Consider the following 19,132-nt stretch of genomic DNA (forward strand, 5'->3'; position numbering starts at 1 on the left):
AGTCATTGCATCAGACACAAAGTGGTACTGATGGAGGAGGCATGTGCAGAAGGTGAGGCACCCTGAGGATGAAACCAGTTATTTGTGTTATGTATGAGAACTCAAATTAATCTCTATATTCAGATTTTCTGTTAGACATCATACAAACAGTAAAATTCGCTGACCTGAGAGACACAAGACACCGATGAAGATCCCTTCCATCCTGATGCTGCTCTGTGGACTGTCTGTGCCAGTGTTCACCACTAACACCAAACTGAACCAGTTCTGGTGCAGCTTCAGGGAAATGTAACAGCAGCTCCTCCTCTTGACAGTCAGTGTTCTGTGGAACTCTTTATGCAAAAAGGCAAAGATGCAAACAACATCTAATTCCATCCAATATGTAGATCAGATGAAAAGAGAAGAACAATAAATGATGATTGAGTATTATTAAAAATATGATGATTATTATTATTATTATTATTATTATTATTATTATTATTATTATCATTATTATACTGCTATTATCTATAAATTATTTTAATATAACAACCATTCTGACAATGTAACCCCACTGGATATTGAAGCCTGCCTTCAGGTATCCAGTGTTCATCTCCACAACATGGATGTGTTCATGGAGACACAATTTGCACCACATGTCTCAGATCCAGTCCTTCTAGGCCCGAGCACCAACTCAGCCCCAGCATGTTACATTACATTACATTTCATTTAGCTGACGCTTTTATCCAAAGCGACTTACAATAAGTGCATCAACCATGAGGGTACAAACCCAGAACAACAAGAATAGAGAAAGTACAATTTCTTCAAAAAAGCAAAACTACAAAGTGCTATAAGTAAGTGCCATTCAAGTGCTACTAAATTGTTAGTTTGAAAATGTTATTCAAGGTATAGTCGGAAGAGGTGTGTTTTTAGTTTGCGGCGGAAGATGTGTAAACTTTCTGATGTCCGGATGTCAATGGGGAGCTCAGTCCACCATTTAGGAGCCAGGACAGCAAACAGTCGGGATTTTGATGAGTGTTTATCTCGCAGTGAGGGAGCAACAAGCCGATTGGCCGAAGCAGAGCGGAGTGAACGGGCTGGGGTGTAACGTTTGACCATGTCCTGGATGTAGACGACCCGATCCGTTCGCAGCACGGTGCGCAAGTACTAATGTTTTGAAACGGATGCGGGCAGCTACTGGTAACCAGTGAAGGGAGCGGAGGAGCGGAGTCGTGTGAGTGAATTTAGGTTAAAGACCAGATCGAGCTGCAGAGGTCGGAGGGCACTAGCAGGTAGACCTGCCAGGAGGGAGGTACAATAGTCTAGGCGTGAGATGACCAGGGCCTGGACCAGAACCTGCACCGCCTTCTGAGTGAGAAGATGGCGTATTCTCCTGATGTTGTACAGCATGAATCTACAGGAACGTGCAGCTCTACAGCAGCAATGCCTGGAGGAATTATTAAAATAATTCAAAGGAGTCAACATGATAACTCTTCTTTCCAGTGGTCTGGCTGCTTTGCATTGTAAATCCTCTCTGGCAGGAGTTCTTTGTATTCACTCATCTCCCTCAGGGTTATTTGATGTCATCAAACTCTGTATCATATCTGTCCTGGGTCATATCTGTCCTGGGTCCACATTTAAAGATGATCATCCAACATGTGACTTCTTTTCAATAAAGCTGCAAAATAAACATTTAAAATTTACTTTGTGATTTTCCACGTTGCTGTTGTTGTACATTTTATTCCTGTGGCAATGATGTCATTTTTTCGATTCAGAAAAAATGTGCGGAATAGTGTCTGAAAGTTTTGTTGTTCTTTTCCGATGAGCTCACTATATAGTGCTCTATATAGCAGTCACTTTTTGGACTTTTCATTTAAGTTATGATCTTTTGTTTAGACTTTGTTTTTGTAAATTTGTGTTTTTGGATTTGTACTCTGTATTTTAATCTTCCCCTTCCTTGTGTGTCCCTCGCCTCAGTTTAGTTAAGTCCATGTTGTGCCATTTCCTGTTTTACTGTGACCTACACTTCCTATTCCCCCCATATTTTAAGTCAAAAAGAAAACAGAAGAACATATAAGTCATTTATTTATGTTGCATATACATATATTTATTGATGCATTTATTAATTTACACATTGTTTGTCTATCTACCTAATCTTACCAATCTATTTTCTATAAGACAGGGGTTTCCATAAAACCAAAACCAGTGAATTTTTAAATCTGACAAAAACAAACTGCTGAGAGCTAAGAGCTGAAATCTCATTCACGAGGAGAATTAGTGAAGGAGTCTGAAACCAGACGGAGTCAAAATGTTCCAAAGTGTCAGTTTGTCTTGAAGAACCATCACAGAGCAGATTAATGAAGTGATAACATACAAGTACATCACAAGACATTTCTAGTTTCTCTCACTGTAAAGAAACAATAGACACAACAAACATCATCCAAATATTCATTAATGCATTCATGTTATAAGAATCACTATTGAGACAACAACAGTTTTTCTAATGTCAGGATGTGTTCTCTCTCTTTCACTCAAGGAAGCACCATCCACGCATGCTGTAGCAGACAAATGGTTTTCTTTCTTCACAGGGAATTAACCTCCAGTTTCCTCCCTTCTCTGCAACACCACATACGACTTTCCTCAAGCCAAGTGGGTTTACATCCTGATACCAGGAGCTGAATGAGTAGTTACTCCCGTCGGACCAGTAAAGCTGAGGATCTCTGTACAAACCGATCCATGCCCACTTGTCAGGTGTTTTCAACTCATGTATCTTCTCGCTGTCACCGTCGTTCCTCACAGTGGCCAGATCTGTGAAGTGTTCTCTGCAGTGCCTCTGAGCCTCAGACCAATTCTTTGCTGTCTCCACTAGCACAAAGTCAGAATCCTCTAATGTTCCTGCAGTTGAGTTTGAGAACAAAAGAGGGATTGTTGAGATCACACAATGGTTTTCAAAATCATATCTTATACATTATGTTGTATAGTAAAGATCAATATAAAGCACAACATTACCTCTGTAGCAGACAAATGGACCCTGGTCATGGCAGAAATGATCAAGCCATGTTCCATTGATCTTCATGGCCACACAGAGCTCATTAGCTGCTGAATAGTTTGGGTCAGGATGTTTCCAGTTCCTATATTCAGCTCCACTCTGGTTGAACCCGTCTGACCACTTCCAGTCAATATGACTGTACAGGCCAATCCAAACCTCAGAGCTGTGACCAGCAGCGGAAACTGTGTTGTTAAGTTTCTTCATTTCTTCAGTGTTTTCAACAGTGGCCAGGTCTGTGTATGTCTCTCTGCAGTAGCTCTGAGCTTCAGTCCAATTCATTGCATCAGACACAAAGTGGTACTGATGGAGGAGGCATGTGCAGAAGGTGAGGCACCCTGAGGATGAAACCAGTTATTTTAGTTATGTATGAGAACTCAAATTAATCTCTATATTCAGATTTTCTGTTAGACATCATACAAACAGTAAAATTCACTGACCTGAGAGACACAAGACACCGATGAAGATCCCTTCCATCCTGATGCTGCTCTGTGGACTGTCTGTGCCAGTGTTCACCACTAACACCAAATTTAACCAGTTCTAGTGCAACATGATAACTCTTCTTTCCAGTGGTCTGGCTGCTTTGCATTGTAAATTCTCTCTGGCAGGAGTTCTTTGTATTCACTCATCTCCCTCAGGGTTATTTGACGTCATCAAACTCTGTATCATATCTGTCCTGGGTCTATGAATGTGTGTTTCAGGGTGGATTTTGGAAACTTGCTGATTTCAGAATGTCTGCTTCCACAGCAGGGTCATTCAGGTCCAGAGGAGTCCTGCAGCTTTCTAGTGGTGTCTGAATGTTTACTGTTTTTTTTATACCCTATGTAATTGACTCATTGTTTCCCACAATGCATCAAGAAAAGTAATGTACAACCAATGGTCACTAACCAAACAATATATACCATCATGCATTTCCCTCGTGGTGAAGAGACGGAGCAGCGAGGGCAGCAGGAACAGCCCGACCTGTCGTTCTAATGTAAATAGAAGCAGAGCGGCGCATCACAGCACAAAGTGTGGGAAACAAGTTTGTTTCCACATTTAAAGATGATCATCCAACATGTGACTTCTTTTCAATAAAGCTGCAAAATAAACATTTAAAATTTACTTTGTGATTTTCCACGTTGCTGTTGTTGTACATTTTATTCCTGTGGCAATGATGTCATTTTTTCGATGCAGAAAAAATGTGCGGAATAGTGTCTGAAAGCTTTGTTGTTCTTTTCCGATGAGCTCACTATATAGTGCTCTATATAGCAGTCACTTTTTGGACTTTTCATTTAAGTTATGATCTTTTGTTTAGACTTTGTTTTTGTATATTTGTGTTTTGGGATTTGTACTCTGTATTTTAATCTTCCCCTTCCTTGTGTGTCCCTCGCCTCAGTTTAGTTACGTCCATGTTGTGCCATTTCCTGTTTTATTATGACCTATTCCCCCCCATTCCCCGTAAGAATGAAATAAGAGAACCTGTCAGATTCTGGTGCTCATAAGTTTTGACAGACATAGAATTTCTGACGATGTTCAGATGGAAGTAAGATTGTAACGAGGCTGAACTCGTTGCCGCCAACAGCCAATCAGATGTCCTTCCTTTCCTCCACTCTCATTTCATAACGAAGCTTGGCTCATAGAGATGTGTGGAATAGATGGTGGATCTATGACTCATAGCTGTCTTCTGTTTCCTTCTTTATCTTCATGTTTGCAGCCACTTGTCTTCTGGCCTCTATGAGAAATTGATGAATAAAAGTTATTAAGAAATGAAGTGAAGAAACAGTGAAAACACAGACAGCTGAAGTGCAGCTTGTAGAGCAGCAGTTTTTCACATTGATAAGAAACTCAATGATTGGGAGGAACCTTGATGTTGATGATCTTTCACCTCAGGTATTTCTTCAGGGTCCAAACAGTATGTGAGATTTTATTTGGCTTGTGATAATTGATAATAATTGGGTAATCCAAAAGTTGTAATAAATAAAGAATATTGTTGTGGAGATGATAGAACAATCAGCTCACTGTCCAAATGCTCTGAAGAAGAAGGGGGTCCTCACTTCTTCAGGTTTTCCTCCGGATCGTCTCCTTCCAGTGAAACATTCCCTCATGAATATGGAAATGAAGGAACACAAACACACCCACACTCACTGGACACTATATCCTGGCACACACACACACACATATGTTCAGTATATTTCACACATATATAAAAAGTACCCCCTCCCCCCCCTCTCTTTTTGCCACATATCATGTTTAAGCTTCAGCCCACACTTCACATCCTTCCTCTTCATTTCCAAACGCACACAGACCAGAGCCTCCGAGTGCAAATATATGCGGAGGCTCTCACTATCTCCCGCTGTCACGTTGATGGGCAATCATTTTCCATCCAAGGTTACATAACTCCGATAAACCTCTTAAAGAATGCCCGGCCTCGCGGTGTGAAATTTGCTAATCCGTGCCGATGCCCTGTCGACAGGCGTGAGCCGGTTTAATTTTCAATAACTGTTAATATTTTAACGTTTGACCGATGTTGTATCCTCGGTGCCTCGTGGTGCGTGTTTCTGGCTCCGGTCGACCGGCCGCCTTCGGCTTTCAGAGCTGACGCTAACACAGCGGTAGCTGCCGTCTTAGCACACTTCAAAGGGAGTTGTGTGGTGTGTTGGTGTCGGTTTATGTGAATGAAGGCGAAGACGAGGCTTTTGTTACGTGACTCATGAGTCGTGTTAGCGAGTCAAACTAATCACGAGTCTTTTGTGTGTTTTTTAATCCATCTCTGGGTCCCTCACTTCCCCATTGTTCTGTTCGCAAGCTGTTTTCAGACGTGAACTCCAGGAAATGGCCTGAACAGATCCAGAGTTTCTCTTTCACATATGAAGAAGGCAGAGGGAGAAACAGGAGCGATACGCGTCTTCGTCTGCATCTTCTAACGTGTATCGCTCTTCTTTTTCACCCTGAGATATTTGTTTTCTTCGGGTTTGGCGTCCATCACGAGTTAGAAACGTCATCAACACGTCCACTGGCTCAATGTTTTCCAGCTGTATTCTCATTTTCTGGACAGGAATAATTCTGGAAAATGTCCGAAGCAGCTAACTCAGATATTTGCGTCCTCACATACTTCACCTCCGATAACTTTCAGGAAAATTTCTGGACTTTTGAGCCTGAATGTCTGAAAGCAGCTATAAAAATCACTCCAGACACAATCTCAGGTTTCTCTTTTTCCCCCTTTATGCCTTATTTCTTTCTTCATTCTCTGGATTTGATGTGGTTGTCTCTCGCTATTAATTTGACATCAGAGTAATGTTGCAGAAACATATGGAATTACACACATGCCTGCACCCGGTCCCGCCCCACGCAGAGTCGAGAAAATAGAAATACTCTGTAAATAAGATTCTTATGAGCCCGATCATTTCTGTCCTCTACAGTAGGGGGGGGATTGTTACGATGGGAAACTTACAGGGAGTTAAAGGCGCCTTTGACAATGAAGAATCAATGTTAACTTGTTATCTCAGAGTTGAGCTGAAATAGGATTCTTGTATTTAATCAATTAAACACGTAACAGAAACGTATACAACAAAAAATCGTGCATAGGCCGAACAAATATCAGCGTAAAGGTGCGACAAGCTTGAGAGCCGTGATTGGCTGAGAGGAGATCTCATTACAACCCACACACCTCCTTTAACATGTCACTGATTCAGATGTTTAACGTGATAACAACAGATCTCTGTGGCGCCACAAGGTTTGAGGTCCAGCAGCATTTAGTTTCCTTTGAATCCACTAATGGACGTGACAATCAAATCCATTTTAAAAACCCTTATTCTAGCTCTTCTCTTCCCAGCTGCACTGTTTCTATGAGAATAGTTTCCATGGTGTCATAAAGTTATATGAGAGAGGAGGGTTCGGTCTTTCAAAACTTAAAAAATATCTCTTTGTTGCATCTATATTTAGCACAAGTGCTTAGAATGCATATTATTTGACTATGTATAACTGTATAGTATCTTGATATGATGATAACGAGGGGGACAACTCCCACAATTGGCCGAGCGCATGTATCGCTGACACTGTGGCTCCACCCGCTCGATTTGTGGACGGTGGGAGGAAGTGGAAAACGCTTTCTCGATCTATGACGGTGAATCGTACCTATAAATAGACTCAATGGGCTGTAACAGGCCGAGACCCTGAGCAGAATTAAGATCATGTGTTTTTTGCTGGCAGATAAATAAAGACACGCATCTCACACCACAGACAGTGAACACACACACACACACACACACACACACACACACTCAGACGTTCTGCCAGTAGATGCAGGAAACAGATGCTACACAAGCACGAGCACAGTTTGATCTTCCTTTCCCACGCCCGAATGTCAAACTGCCATTAGTGCACAATACACACACTCACACACACACACACACACTTTACACCTGCAGTGAAATCAAACAGAAGAGTTGTATCTCTCATTTAATGTCACTGCCAATTACTGAGTCTTAGTGCAGACACACACACACACACACACACACACACACACACACACACACACACACACACAAGCCTACAAGTTGTGTTCATGCTCATACACACACACTTTTATGTCAAGTGCAAAAATGTGTTGGGAGCATATTAGAACTCGCTTGAAAAATTACCCATAAATCAAAACTTTATATCTGTTATCGTGTTTCTTTGATCCTGTTCCTTTGCCATTCATTTTTTTTTATGTATCATATCATGATTTTAGATTTTTTTCTTATTAAACTATTATATTATTTTGCTTGTTGATGTTTTGCTTGTATTTGTCCCGGCTGTTTTGAAAGTTCCTATAAAAACAGAGTTATTATCATCATTATTATAACCGTAACCATCTAAACTCACATTAATCTAACCTGATTCCGACTTTATCCCTCAAGCACAAAACAGAAATACGAGAAACCACAAACCTTACAGTGGCATTTAGGTCACATTCAGCAAATATTAGCCGAAGGCAGCTCGATGGCGTCAAAACCATAAAGGAACAAACTATGACAAGGAGAGAAAAGCAATTTCAGCAAAACGAGGAGCAGTGGAGCAGAGGAGAAGATTTAAGAGAAGGAAAATTGGATGCATCTCTTTATCCGGGGAAGCATTTAGCCGGGCTCTTCTGGACGGAGATACGAGGGGGAAACGATAATTGATGCTGAATCCGGAGCTTCTGCTGAGGCACGAACAGAAGAAATGACTTGCATTTGTAATCCGGGAAGAGTTTAACGGGTTTTCTTTGGGCTGCTGCTGGACACAGTGATTTAACATTCACAGGAAGACAAGTTGATTTGAAACAGGTCAATGGTCCCGGACATAGTTTGTCACCTGATAGCAGCAGAAAGAAGCTCCGAGCAGATGAAGACCTGCAGCTGGATCTGTGCAGGTCTGAGCTTCCTTTTAAAATCATTAAATATGATCCAAATCCACCAAATATATCTACGCATAAAACATTGAACGTTCTTGAACATCTCTGCAGTCAGATCAATACCCAGCAGCCGTGGATTCCAGGCTCTCGCCGCCGTCTGCTTCCTCTTGATGTTAAACATGTTGCATATTTGATGTAATAAATTGAGAGAAATCAATGTCAATAAGCAGCTTCTAACATCACGATGCCCTTTATTAAAGATTCTCCAGCAAACGAGAGAGTTTGGTTCAAGTACATAAAGTTTTTTGAAGAATTCATCTGATTTATCTGTTGCCTGATGAAAATCTGTAAATGTTAAAGCTTTTGTTTTACAGAACAAACAATGCAGATAATAGCTTTGGTAGATTGATTGAAATAAAAACATCATTTGTCCATAACGAATTGTAGTTTATTATTATTTTAATTAGTTAATTTTTTACTTTTTACTTTTTCGGTATTATTAATTGTTAATTTTAGATGTTTACACTGATCAATTTAATTGTTGCTGAAGGTTTTCACAAACTTTAATTACATTTCTTTGGTCATGCAGGTTTAATAACAACCTCTTAGGAAGCATTGCCAAGTATCAGAATTTTTGTTAACCATTTACTGTTTTTATTCAAAACATCCATATCACTCAGGTTTTAGTTTTTTGGTAGATGCGAGGATGAATAACCAACATGAGGGGGAAACGGAGAAAGGCCTCCAGGCCCCAGAACTCTGTCTCCACTGTCAATAACACATATACAAGCCCATCCAGTGGACTGCTGGTTTTTCCAAGACCTCCACAAAGCCATCGCTACTTCAGGTTTTGTCGGAGTTATCCACTTGAGACCATGAATCAAGTCACTACAAGGTTTCATGGCTACAGTTGAGATATTTCAGAGGTGGACTGTCTCTCCAACTCCTCCACCTCCAGAACCATGCAGTTAAAATCCCCCTCACTTTCATATTCTCCCTTCCCAGCTCTCCTCACACAGCGTGGATTTGATAGCTTCATATTGTAATTACAGGACAGCTCATGGCCCCGTGACACGGTAGCTGACATGTCTGCCGTCCCCGAGGCCGACGGCGCCCTCGGGCTGTGTGGATCTGACACTGACATGCGGATTCCTGTGAGGACGAGTCCTCGGCACGAGAAGGGGACAGTCCCTGCCGCAGGTGGAACAGACATCACAGCACCTGACGACTTCATCTCTTCAGCCTCTCTGCTCCTCATCCAGCGGCTGCCTGACATGACTTACCCGTGACTTTGATGTGCGCTGCTGGAGATTGCAGCATCCATCATGGATCATACATACGCCATTCGTGTCCGTCATTAATCATTTCCATATAATAACGCTGTCAGGAATTTCTTCCTCTGGCCTGGATACTGGAGGATTCGTCCCCTGTGATTCATCTCCAGCATCACCTTCGGGTACACGACCACGAACAGGTTGCGCAAACGGCTCCGTAAACAGAGGCCGTGCATTATTTCAAACAGACGATTGGGTTTTCAAAGAGGAGAACGTGTAAATAAAAGGAGAGAGTAGATGCAAGGAGAGGATCTTTTTTAGGTGTAATCTGTCTGTGTTGTTGTGGGAGGAGCTGCGTTTAGATCTGTGTTCACTTCGTCATCCTGCACGTTGACATGATCTGGAAACAGGATGTTGTTTGTGTCCCTGTCTGTGTGTGTGAACAAAATAACTCAACAATGCATCGACGGATTTTCACCAAACTTGCTGGGAATGTCACCTGGGAGGGAATCTCCAGATGATTCACCTTTGGACCCGATTGCTCAAAGATCAATGGTTGAGATCAACAAAATATAATCCAGAAACACCTTTTCAGAGATATTGCTGCAAATAATAAGGCTGGAGAGACGAACTAAATTCATATTGATCATTTTGTTCTGTTGCTGTTGTTTTTTTATGTGACATTTTCACCAATTTCCCATGATTCATGGAGCTTGAACAAAGAAATCTGGCACATTTATGATATTATCGAGTGTGTTGATTTAATGAAACTGTTTCTGGGTTGTTGCATCTTCTTTTTATCCATTTCTGACTTTTTGAATTCCATCTCGTAAGGAAAAGAAAGGAATACATATTGTTACCTTCATTCTAGAGTCGCAGTTACTGGCCTTCGATGGTGAACCTGTAAAGAAGAAAGATTCGATAAAAATGAGCAGCATCAGGATGGAAAAGGCCCTCCTCCTCCTCCTCCTCCTCCTTCTCCTCCTCACTCATCTCTCTGCCTCCTGACTGAGGATTTATCCACCTGATTACCCCTCAGGTGTCCCACCGGTCCGTCCCCGTCCCCGTCCTCGCACGGCTCCTCTCAGCATCAACAGCTCCGGGGCTCAGTCCTTGAACTGAAACTTATTGTAACATTAGCGGCTTATAATATCGGACATCATGGCGTTTTAAGCCGGTCGAGACCTTGTGTTACCCGGAGCCCCTGTGCACACCTTCCCTGTCACCACCAGTGTTTTCCTTATTTAAGTATTTTGCAAACAGAAATGTTTGAGTTACAGCTTCTCTACAAAACATATCATATCAAACTTTAGAACAGATTTACATCCCCAGCAGCTGTAGAGGAGAGCATTGGCTCGGTGTTGCATTTGCCTCCACCTGATGAAGTCCGATGCTCAATCTCATTTCTAACTCTGTTTTGTTCTGCACCATTTAGCTGCTAAGTGCTGAATGACAGAGCATTAGCTGGTCGCTAACTCTGTGTAGCAGCTGCTTGGTGCTGGGATGATGGAGTTTAATGGGTTTCTAGTTCCGCTGCGACTAATTACAGCTACTGGACATAGAAACTACTTTGACTAACTATTCTCTGTCCTTTATTTTGGTGAAAGCTGAGATAATATCCTGTTTCTTGTATTTAGTACTTTAAATATTCAATATATAACTTCAACCACCGGGGGGGCTATTATTCAAAACAATAGCAGAAGACCTAGTTTGATGATGTCGTGAAGCAGCGTGGGATCGTGGGAGTTGATGTCTTCGCCACCGTTGCCGATGATAATCTACTTGACGAGACAGAAGCACACGTCGTGTTCTCGGACGAGGTTTTAATTCTGGTTACGCAGCAAACGAGTGACCGACACAAACAGTGGGAGGACAAAACAGACGACTGGTTAAACGTGTGTTCATCGTGCGTTGTTTGAAGTTATAACTGGGACGGACAAAGTCATGAGTGAGGAGAATATGGCGCATTTAAGTCAAATACAAGAAAACACAAATTTTTCTCTAAAGCTTATGGACCAAAAGTCCAAAAGTAATATTTCACGTTCCTCTTTCATGCTTGTCACCAAGGAAAGTAAAGGCACTAATGAGATCTAAACCCGGAACTATACAGATGAGAAAGTGTGTCAGAAATCCTGTCATGTCAGGAAGCTGTGGACGTCTTTCTGTCCGACTGTACCCAACTGAAAACTGCATCTCAGTGTTTTAATTAGGATCCCCCTTTGAGCCAAACAACAGCTCTAATCTCCAACACGTCTGATAGGTGAGCACGTTCCTCTCTGCAAAACGTGTGAGTCCAGCTGCTCACGTTGTTACGTGAGGTGTAGCGGTGGCTCGGAGGAGCAGGGAGGCGGGCGCCACGCTCCTGCTGACAAGTCGTCCTGCAGGCCGAGAGGAGACGAGGCCCCTGGAGGAGGAAGATCTGAGAGTTAATGATCTTTCTGTATGCAAAGGCCACGGTTCAAAAGGCACTGGGTTGATGGGAAGTGGCAAAACCCCATTAACTCCATGACAGAGTCTGCCACGAGGAATATGCTTTCTTCCGCTCTCTCTCTCTCTCTCTCTCTCTCTCCGGCTCGCTCTGTTCTCTCCGTTTCCTGTCGTCCGTCTCTCACTCTGGTCCCTCTCCTTTTCCTCTCCTTCATCTCTCTCTGGTTGTCTTCTCCGTCTTCCTCACTTCCTTTGGTCCGTCTCCCCCCGTTCTCTGATGCCTCCGGATTGTCTTGAACATCTCGTCACCTGTTTCTCTTTTTAGTTTTCTGCATGTCTCAATCTTTTCTCCTTTGTTCTTTCTCCTTTCTCCAGTGCTTCCTGTCTTTGAAGTCCATCTACTTTCCTCCCCATCGCTCGTCCTGCCCTCTTATTGTTGATGCTCATTCAAATCCATGACAATGAATGAACAAACTGTTAATGTTAATCTAATACAATTTTCATTTCATTAGTCACACCAGTTACACGACTGACTTGACAATTGACCATTTTCTAAGCCGTACACTCCCTTAGCTACTTTTAACCTTTCAAACTTTCCATGCACGGCACATACGCGGGTTCCGCAATATCTTTTTAATCTTTTCATCTTCAGAATTAAACCGTGTAAACAGCTATTGCAAGCTAATGCTAATACTCAAAAGTGAGGCCTAAAGCATGTTGATCGCCCCCTGGTGGCTGGCTCCGGTATAGGTCATACACCCTGCCTCCTCCGTGTGAGTGGATGTGTGAAATACATTTTTTCTCAAAGATGGTTTCTGTCCTTTGAGGTCGTTCTGATCGCAGTGATGTACATTCAAGTGTTCATGTTTCTGATTTGACAGCTGGGACTGACTCTCGATTGGTTGAGCAGAAGCTCAAATGACGTCTTCGTGGCAAGATGGCCGTCGTACGTATCGAGGACATTTTGGCTTCATTTCTGGACAGTGGGAGGAAGTGGATCGTCCATGTTTATTTACAGTCTGTGATCCCTACGGCCTGAAAGTCTGGATCCTCACTCAGCCATGAAATACATGGAAATAAAAGCATGAATTCCAGGCCACAGTTCTCAGCCCTTATACTTGTACACTTTTATTTAAGGAAGTGCCGTTAAAATGTTGTTTGTTTCAACGTTATCTAAACGTTTTTGACTTTTGTTTGCATTTTCAAACGCGACTTCAGTTTTAGTTGAAAGAGTTCAGCAGACGACAGACGGTGAAACCATGTGGCGCTCCTGCTGTTCGGCTGCTGTTTGTGTGTTTGTGTTGTCCTAGACTGAATTGTGTTTTGCGACGTTTTGTTCTGCTTGTTCATGCAAGAGTCAGGAGACAAAATGTGTTTTGATGGCAGCAGTGTTTTTAAAGCCCGGTTTTTGTTTTCCCATCATCAGAACTGGATAATTCATTCAATTTAAAATCTCCAGCCGATTTAAACTTTGCTGCACAGCCCCTGAAGTTTCATTTATGGGTTGTGTGGTGTCATAGAATAGAGTCACTGTGTAAAGGAGAGAGAATCAAACACAGCAGCATGTGTCAGAGGCAAAGACTCAAACTAATAACCTGGACTTTCTGCCATTTAGTCCCTGTCCTACCTGGAGAGCTGCAAAATGCCACCGGCTGCATGAATATAAATCATCAGAGAGAGAGAGAGAGACACTGGGGAAGTGAGTCGTCAGGTAATTCAAAGAAGGAGAATGTTGTATCAATAGAATATTATCCCCCCCCCTCCTCAGAGAATCAGGATATTCGGTTATAAAGATGAATTCAATCTACAAAGGATCAAACTCACCTGAGCAACTCAACACCGGAGTCAATGCTCATACCTGGAGGAAAAGTGGTGAACTGGCGCCACCTACTGGACCAACACACAACCACCACAAGGTGCAGACTTGACTTGTGTTTTCCACTTCTATACTTTTTACATCTACAACAACAGGGTACACAAAATACTCAACTTTACACACTTCCTTGTTGTTATTTAACATGTGTATTTAATTTCCAGCATCCTCTAGTATTGTTTTTGTATATTAAGCCTTTTTACTTAGTTCAAAATGTCCTATTTCTTTTCCTTTTGCATATTATGATATATTATACTTAATGTACCTTTAATTAGTGTAAAATTCATGCAGGACTTTTAGATAAACATTTTTTGATACTGACGTCCCTGGTAGTTAAGAGTTGTCAACTGTTCAGGTTCATAAGGCAAAGGAATCACTTATATTATTATATTTTGTGTTTTAGTTTTTTACTTTAATGTTTCTTCAAATAAAGTTTCAACAAAATCATTGAAAATCCACATTTCATACAGGGTAGATATTTAAATTTTCAATTGACAGACACTTCTGCCTCAATAAAAATTTAAGAAATAAAAAAATGACCCAATAATGCATACATGGATATATAAATGCAGAAATAAATAAGTAAATAGTACAAGTACATGAAAAATGTGTAAAGTAAGATAGGTAGTTATATAATTCAATATGTATGAATTTATTTTTAAATTTTAATTGCAGATTGTTTCCTTTCTATTGAAGCAGACATGTTAAATTGTGGCAGCACTGAAACACATAGAAACATTAAACCAAACCAGATCCTCTTCATTCCATCAAGCTTCAGCTTCAGGCAACTTTATTCACCTGTGTTGGTTTGACAGAGAAATTATGAAACGTGAGCATGAATTCATCTTTGTCACGGTGTCATATTTCAACATGTTTCCACTTCATCTGTTCTCCTGCTGCTGTTTGGATTCTTAAACCTCTTCTCGCACAATATGATTAAACGACGCCAAAGGATGCGCGCACAGCGACCTGACTTTGAATTATGCGGAAAAGCAAGTTTGAACAACCTCTAACATTTCACTTCCTCTTGTGTGGACTTTTTCTTTTCACACACACAACACAACACACTCTCCTTCCCCCCAAACGCACACACACACACTCAGCCGGTCCTGCTGCGGGACTGTGGCCCTGGTTCTGGCTCCAGATTGCGCGCGTCACTGTCGCCCGAGCAGAGCCGCGTCCGGAGGAACCGTCCGAACCGGACTGTGGGTTGAAGAGGAGGAGGAAAGTGATTTCAAACTTTATCCGGAGGCCTTGATTCGGATGCTGTGGAGCCGGAGCTGACTCCCTGGAGCGCGCTGCGCTGCGCCAACCTGTGCGCACTTGCCCGCAGACAGGAGAGGGGGAGTGGAGTGTGAGGAGGAGGCACACCTTTACCTTTCCTGGTTCTCCCCCACCCTCTCTCTCTCTCTCTCTCACTCTCCCTCCCTCCTCCTTCTCTCTCCCTCTCCCTGGAAGCGGAGGAATAATCGATCTGACATGTCGGCCAACGACAGAGCCACCCGAGCGCTGCGGGAGATCCAGCACAACCCTGGAAATGACGCCTGCGCGGACTGTGGCGCGCCAGGTAGGAGCATTAAGACATGTGTTTTACCAGCTGTAGCATGGGAAGCAGCTGAGGCGAGAGGTGTGGGAGGTGCCATGTCGGTAAAGCAGATCTGATCCCTCAGACAAAACCATGTCCATGCGCTTCTTTACCTCTCAGCAGTTGCAGCTCCACGTATTTGAGTGATTTTGGAGCGTGAAAGTGTCCGGGCCGCGTCTTTGTGCGGTGTTTTGCGGTTGAGGAGGTGAAATGTGGAACAAGGTGAGCAGTCAGAGGGAGGAGCCTGCGGGGAACAGCACCAGCTCTTTGCTCTGAGATGTTGAAGCTGCCGCAGAAGAAGCTTCTCAGCAGGTTCCAACATGTCCGAGCTGCACACACCCTCAGCGGAGAGGCCCTGGACGCTGCTCCCACCTCGGAGCAGCTCAGAGTCCAGGACACGAGCTGAGGGAAGAGCCTGACTTCGAGTCTCTCAGCTGGAGAAGTCCCACTTGAATTATAACTTATACAAGTACCATAAAACTGCACTCAACAATTAAAGCACAGAATGGAAAGTTGCACCACTTATAAGCAAATTAATAAACTGTATTAGAAACTTACAGTAACTTGTTTCTCTGTGATGTAACTGTTGTTTAAACAGAAGCCTAATGATCAAATCATATTCATTTCATTAGAGGTTCGATAACAACCACTGTTCATTCGGTAGCTATGTTTTATTTTTTAATGTTGTTATGATTTTGCAGCTGCATATTTTGCTCCTATGGAAAAACAACATGAGAATGGAATTTTTTTTCCAAATTTAAATCCAAATAAATCATCCAAACGTCACAGAACTGAAATATTTTCAATCCAAACTCTGAATTGTGATATAAGTTTGGTTTTCTGAAGCCAGGACGTCACTCGACACGATTCAAAGACTGAAATACGAGTCAGTCTTCATTCAAATGATCCCAGAAGTGACTCAGACGTTCACTGGACACAGATCACATGAGTCCACACTGACACTCAGGGTGTTTGACCATTGCAGTCAGTCTTGTCCATTTCGTGCTGTCCCCTGTTTATAGACTTTGTGTTGCTTCCCACTGGTCGTAGAGTATCTCGCTCTAAATGCAGTTAAAAGCCCATTTGTCCCTGTCCTCTGTCATCGGCCTTTTAAATCAGTCTATGATTTTCATATCGTATTTATTAGTATTTACAGTTTGGTGCAGTCAGATAAATGTCTTGTCTTGGACACTTTGCATGTCTGTCCTGCCAAAGACATCGCACCTGAAGTGTTATCCAAATACGAGCAAGCTGCTCGGACTCTATTTTTATTAAAAACTGTTAGAAAACGTGTTTCAGCATTAAATATTCACACTTATGTTTCACCAAGGGTCATTATTTTGCCATATTTTATAATGATCCTGCAGCAAAAAGCTGTTTAACACCAACAAAACCACCTTTAAAAGCGGCCGGTGCCATTTTCTCCTGCTCAGAACCTCTGCCTCAGGTTTTGACTCCATGCTGACCGAGGAGTGCTGTGTTGGTTTTGGCTTCACGGGGCAGCAGAGCCCCTCGTGCACGGCCTCATGCGGTGAACTGCATTTTATTGCATTGCAGTCAAATCAGGAATTCACAGGATCCAGGATCCAGGCCCCGGGGCGTCGTGTCTCTGCAGTTGAGCAACGCAACAGATGTAATAACCTTTAAAAGACAGGCCCCGCCTTCATCTGTTAAATAATGATTACTCTCGAGCAGGTTTCGTGCACGGTGCAGATTTTAGTGCACGTGTGAACTGAGGAGTAAAACTAAAGCAGCTTTTCTCTCCGATTCAGCCTCTTCAGTCACATTCAGGCTCCGGTCGGTTCCTCTGGTCGGAGAAGAACCAGACTCACTTTAGTCTGTGTTACAGTATTTGTTCGATACCCACGTCCTCTCCCTCCAAACCCACGGTATGCAAAACTTTATTCCCGTGTTCTCTCTCCATCCTCCTCTCTGCAGATCCTGGGTGGGGCTCCTGCTCTGTGGGCGTGTTCATCTGTCTGGCCTGCTCCGGGATCCACCGCAACATCCCCGACATCAGCAAAGTCAAGTCCCTGAGCCTGTCGCACTGGGAGGACCACGAGATGCAGGTGAGGCCCAATACATTTCAGTTTGTTCAAGTCTCACCAGTAACACTTCCACTGGTTTTTAAAGGGGTTGTGATCAATATTTAAACTTTGACGATGATCAGTTTGTTTCCATAACGACCAGCGAAAGTATTGAATCTCTTTGCAGCAACTTGTTATGAGCTCATGAGACAAACGTTACAAAACTCTTACCATCAAATCACAGAGAAGAACTTTAGTTATTCTATAGAGGTTTAAAAACACATACAAATACAATTTCCAGTTGTGTTAAAATTTTGTGGAATTACAACTTTCATTTCATGGTTAATAATGAAAGTAATTTACTGCATTTTATGACATTTGTACTTCATTTTTAAAAAACTGTCATATAATAGTAACAGTAAAATGACAGTAGAATACATTTGATTTCCAGTTTACCCTAAATTCATCTTCTCCCTAATGTTTCCTGGATTTCGAGGACACTTTGCTCTGAGTTTAAAATACAGGTTTAATGCCACTTTATTTTGAAGGGCTGTCAGTGTGAAAAGGAAAACTTTTGCATAACTCAGCTACACAGTGATTTTTATTTTCTGTCTCATAACAGCTGGAATAAAATAACAGAAGAACACAAAGCAGAAAACGATCCTCATCCATCACAGTCGCGTCTCAGGCAGACGTTCTATTCTCTCAGACAGACAAATATTAGTACTTCATTTTTTGGGGTGTTTGTCTGATGGACACTTAAATTGCCTTTTTCTTTTCTCTTACTTTAAATCACAGAAGCCTGAAGAAACAAATGAAGCCTGATCTTCACATTTATAACCTACATTTACATTTTTTACTTTGTAAATGCTTCGTTACGTATGTTTGGAGGGGGGGTTCCCTTTTCCCTTTAAAGCCTTTGTGGTGAAATAAATCATCAGTTATCTCAAATGTCAGAACATCACATTCCTGCCCAGTGGGTTTCCCAGTGTTCCTGCAGCTGGGAGCGTGATTCCCAGAAATGAAATAATAAAAAAAATATGTTGGTACCATTCACGTCTTTATCCAGAGATATTTGTTGCATTCATCGTTGCAGCTCTTTGATTTATACGTTTGTTGTGTAACGTCGATGAGGATTTTATTTCTGTTGAGCCTCTTCTCTCCTGCTGGGCTGATAACTGTCGATAAAACTGTCGGGTTACGTGACGCGCTGTCGTTCATCCTGTTAATCTCTGTGTGTGTGTGTGTGTGTGTGTGTGTGTGTGTGTGTGTGTGTGTGTGTGTGTGTGTGTGTGTGTGTGTGTGTGTGTGTGTGTGTGTGTGTGTGTGTGTGTGTGTGTGTGTGTGTGTGTGTGTGTTCAGTTTATGGCTGAGAATGGTAATGAGCTGATGAAGAGTAAATACGAGGCTGCTGTTCCCGTCTACTACTACAAACCAACGCACAAAGACTGTCAGTGAGTAACCAACACACACAAACACACACACGAACACACACACACTTATATACCAAATCTCCATTTATACAATTTAGAATATATACATATTTGTGTAATATATTTAAAAGT

The 19,132-nt window shown here is 42.2% G+C and overlaps 2 protein-coding genes across 2 annotated transcripts in view; one reads left to right on the plus strand and one right to left on the minus strand.

Annotated features, from left to right (window-relative positions):
• Nucleotides 1-2,136: 2,136 nt before the first annotated feature.
• Nucleotides 2,137-3,511, minus strand: LOC118123719 (C-type mannose receptor 2-like). The gene is made up of 2 exons (XM_047337897.1): nucleotides 2,986-3,511; nucleotides 2,137-2,871 (listed from the first exon to the last, which is right to left on the minus strand). Exons 1-2 carry the CDS (start codon nucleotides 3,302-3,304, stop codon nucleotides 2,504-2,506), a joined length of 687 nt encoding a protein of 228 aa, XP_047193853.1. The 5' UTR covers nucleotides 3,305-3,511; the 3' UTR covers nucleotides 2,137-2,503.
• An 11,515-nt stretch (nucleotides 3,512-15,026) lies between these two features.
• zgc:92360 (uncharacterized protein LOC436988 homolog) overlaps nucleotides 15,027-19,132 on the plus strand; it is a 14,233-nt gene continuing 10,127 nt past the window's right edge. The window contains exons 1-3 of the mRNA XM_035146469.2: nucleotides 15,027-15,522; nucleotides 17,479-17,609; nucleotides 18,930-19,021. Coding sequence (XP_035002360.1) covers nucleotides 15,435-15,522; nucleotides 17,479-17,609; nucleotides 18,930-19,021 — 311 coding nt within the window. The 5' untranslated portion in view covers nucleotides 15,027-15,434. The remainder of the gene's footprint in view (nucleotides 15,523-17,478; nucleotides 17,610-18,929; nucleotides 19,022-19,132) is intronic.

Source organism: Hippoglossus stenolepis, chromosome 2 (genome assembly GCF_022539355.2).
Source record: "Hippoglossus stenolepis isolate QCI-W04-F060 chromosome 2, HSTE1.2, whole genome shotgun sequence".
Classification (NCBI taxonomy): Eukaryota; Metazoa; Chordata; class Actinopteri; order Pleuronectiformes; family Pleuronectidae; genus Hippoglossus; species Hippoglossus stenolepis.

Coding starts and splice junctions, on each gene's coding strand:
- LOC118123719 (XM_047337897.1), bottom strand. CDS start 3,304: ATGAATTGGACTGAAGCTCAGAGCTACTGCAGAGAGACATACACAGAC. Junction 2,872..2,985: donor TCCATTTGTCTGCTACAGAG/GTAATGTTGTGC, acceptor ACTCAACTGCAG/GAACATTAGAGGATTCTGAC.